This window comes from Parasteatoda tepidariorum, chromosome 4 (genome assembly GCF_043381705.1).
Source record: "Parasteatoda tepidariorum isolate YZ-2023 chromosome 4, CAS_Ptep_4.0, whole genome shotgun sequence".
In the NCBI taxonomy this organism is placed as follows: Eukaryota; Metazoa; Arthropoda; class Arachnida; order Araneae; family Theridiidae; genus Parasteatoda; species Parasteatoda tepidariorum.
Genome location: NC_092207.1, coordinates 45,854,747 through 45,857,440, shown reverse-complemented (window position 1 = coordinate 45,857,440; position 2,694 = coordinate 45,854,747). Strand labels below are relative to the sequence as shown.

At 26.5% G+C, this 2,694-nt stretch overlaps 1 protein-coding gene across 1 annotated transcript; it reads left to right on the top strand.

Moving 5' to 3' along the window:
* Positions 1–226: 226 nt before the first annotated feature.
* Positions 227–2,433, top strand: LOC107440206 (nicotinamidase). Its single transcript, XM_071179742.1, has 2 exons — positions 227–357; positions 438–2,433. Exon 2 carries the CDS (start codon positions 553–555, stop codon positions 1,558–1,560), a length of 1,008 nt encoding a protein of 335 aa, XP_071035843.1. The 5' UTR covers positions 227–357; positions 438–552; the 3' UTR covers positions 1,561–2,433.
* Positions 2,434–2,694: the final 261 nt, after the last annotated feature.

Below are 2,694 nucleotides of genomic sequence, written 5' to 3'. Positions count from 1 at the left end.
CCATTTAATTATAAAAAAGGAACAAATTATAAAAAATCATAGCAAACATTTAAAACATGCATATTTTGCATTACAATAATTATTGATTCAATAACTGATTACTCAATTCAGTTCTCTAAAAAATATTTCCAATTAAAAATAATAATAATAATTTAACATTGATTTTCAATATTTTTTTCCCTGCATCTCACTTCCGAGAGCCAAATTGTACAGTGAATTTGGCGAGAATACGATGGTTGGCGATAGTAGAGGCAACTGAAGATTACAACCCTTTTAAAGGGAAAAGAAACAAACAAACCGGCATCCCACTCCGCGCGATTGACAAAAGGATAAAAATAAGCATAGCGTCATCCAAAGGTAGCGTTTGTTCTCTATAAATATTAAAAGTAAATGGTTATTCTTATTAGAAACTATGTTTTCTTTTGATTTAAACATAGATTTTGGCGTTCCCGATGCTGAGAGAAAGAGGATAAAAATTAACATAGCGTCATCCAAAGGTAGCGTTTGTTCTCAACAAATATCAAAGGTAAATGGTTATTCTTATTAGAAACTATGTTTTCGTTTGATTCAAGCATAAATTTTGATAATCCGGATGCTGAGAGGAAGTGTTTTCTTGAGTTTGACAGTAACAACAAAGGGTATTTAGACGAAAATGATTTTTTTAATTTACTCCAGGCGCTCGTATGCAAGGAAACGAAACCAACCATAGCAGATTCTGCGGAACTTTTCTGCTCGTTTGATAAAAATAAAGATGGTAAGATTGATTCGGTTGAATATATGAATGTATGGCATAACTGGATCAAAAAATTGGTAAGTCCGATAACTGCTTTACTTGTGATAGACGTTCAAAATGATTTTATAGATGGATCATTAGCTCTGAGGTGTTGTCCTGCAAAACAAGATGCCAAAGAAGTAATACCTGTTATAAATAATATTTTACAGACTCAGAAATTCGACGTCATCGTTTATTCTTTAGATTATCATCCAGAAAATCATATATCTTTCATTGATAATGTTAATCTATATGAACTAAGTGGAAACTATGAGAAGGATTCTGCGAAAATTAAATTATTTGATCGTGTTAAATTTTCTAAACCAATAGCAATGGAGCAGGTGCTATGGCCAAAACATTGCATCCAAAAAACATGGGGATCTGAATTTCATCCTGATTTAAAAGTGATTAAAGACTCAATTATGATATACAAAGGAACAAATTCAGATATTGATAGTTATTCTGCGTTTTATGATAACCTAAAATTGTCTGAAACATCTTTACATTCTGAACTACAAAAAAGACATGTAACGCATGTTTTTGTTTGTGGTATTGCATATGATTATTGTGTATCATTTACCGCTATAGATGCCTTAGAACTAGGCTATGCTACTGTTGTTATTCGAGATGCCACTAAAGGGACTGATGAAACAAGCATAAATGTTATGACTGAAAAATTAAAGAATAGTAATTGTGTCATAGAAAATTCTTCTGACTTAGAGAAATTTCTTACAGCAAAAAGTATAAATTTAGAATTCGCTAAAGTTATGGGAAAACACATTAATTAAGTTTTTTAGTTTTTCCTCTTTAGTAAAACAATTTGTTAAATTGTTTTCTTATCAACAAATTGCTTAATAATAAATTTTTCTTTCATTATATTGTATTAGAAACTTATAATTTTTTTTAAATGCATTGTAACTATTAAAATAAGTATTTAAAAGTAAATATTTTGCTGACATGAGACTAAATTAAATAAATACTGTAAGAGCAGGGTGTGGTACTATTTTTATGAATATTTTTAAGGATTGAGTTTGTACAATCCACATAGCAAATTTTTTATGAAAATTATCTATTCATTTCAATAAACATTTCGGCGTTAGATATAAATATTGAAAAATTATAAATCTGTTTTATGAATGACAAAAACTTTCTCTTAAGAATTATTACATTTAGTAAATTATTGAAAAATTGTATCTGTTATCTCTACCATAATATTAAAAAAATTATATTTCTTAAAAATGACTTATTATTTTAATATACAACTATGTCTTATTTAAATTTATTGCTATCATGCTGTGATAATTATCTGTGAAAGTACTGATGTTATTTCACTGTTAAATTTAAAATTATTTTATCGAATTTTTGTAAAATGTATTGTTGACAGTTTTTTTTTTAATTCTATTTTCATTTTGCATAAATCATGTTTTTTAAATTATACTCATGAATTCCAAAATTGTAAACATGTAACCTGAAATTTTTGTTATTATTCATTTTAAAAGGTCTATCTAAATCAATCACTATATATATAAAAAAAAAGAGTATTTCTATCAAACATTGTTTTATTTATTTATTTTTCCAAGTCCTATTTACCTTGACAGTTATGTTCAAGAATATTTATTATGTTTAAGGAAATAAATAAATAAAAATTCATTTTTATTTGAGTTATTTTCTCAATTTTTTAACTTTTGTGTCCTAATATTTATAATTAAAATATTTGTTTTCATTATTTAATGGTAGGTTTTGCTTAAAATAAATATTCACAAGGAATACAGAAAAATACTATTTGATTAGCCAGGCACAAACAGTCGCTAAAAAAAATTTAGACCTCCGCCAACTATTTTTTTAATTTAATTTTTAAACACATAAAAATTATTGAAATAAAAATAAGTTGGATTTTCTTCTTGCTCCAAGCTAATCAAATA

What these genes read in the sequence shown, in the direction of transcription:
- LOC107440206 (XM_071179742.1), top strand. Translation starts at nt 553, where the DNA reads ATGTTTTCGTTTGATTCAAGCATAAATTTTGATAATCCGGATGCTGAG.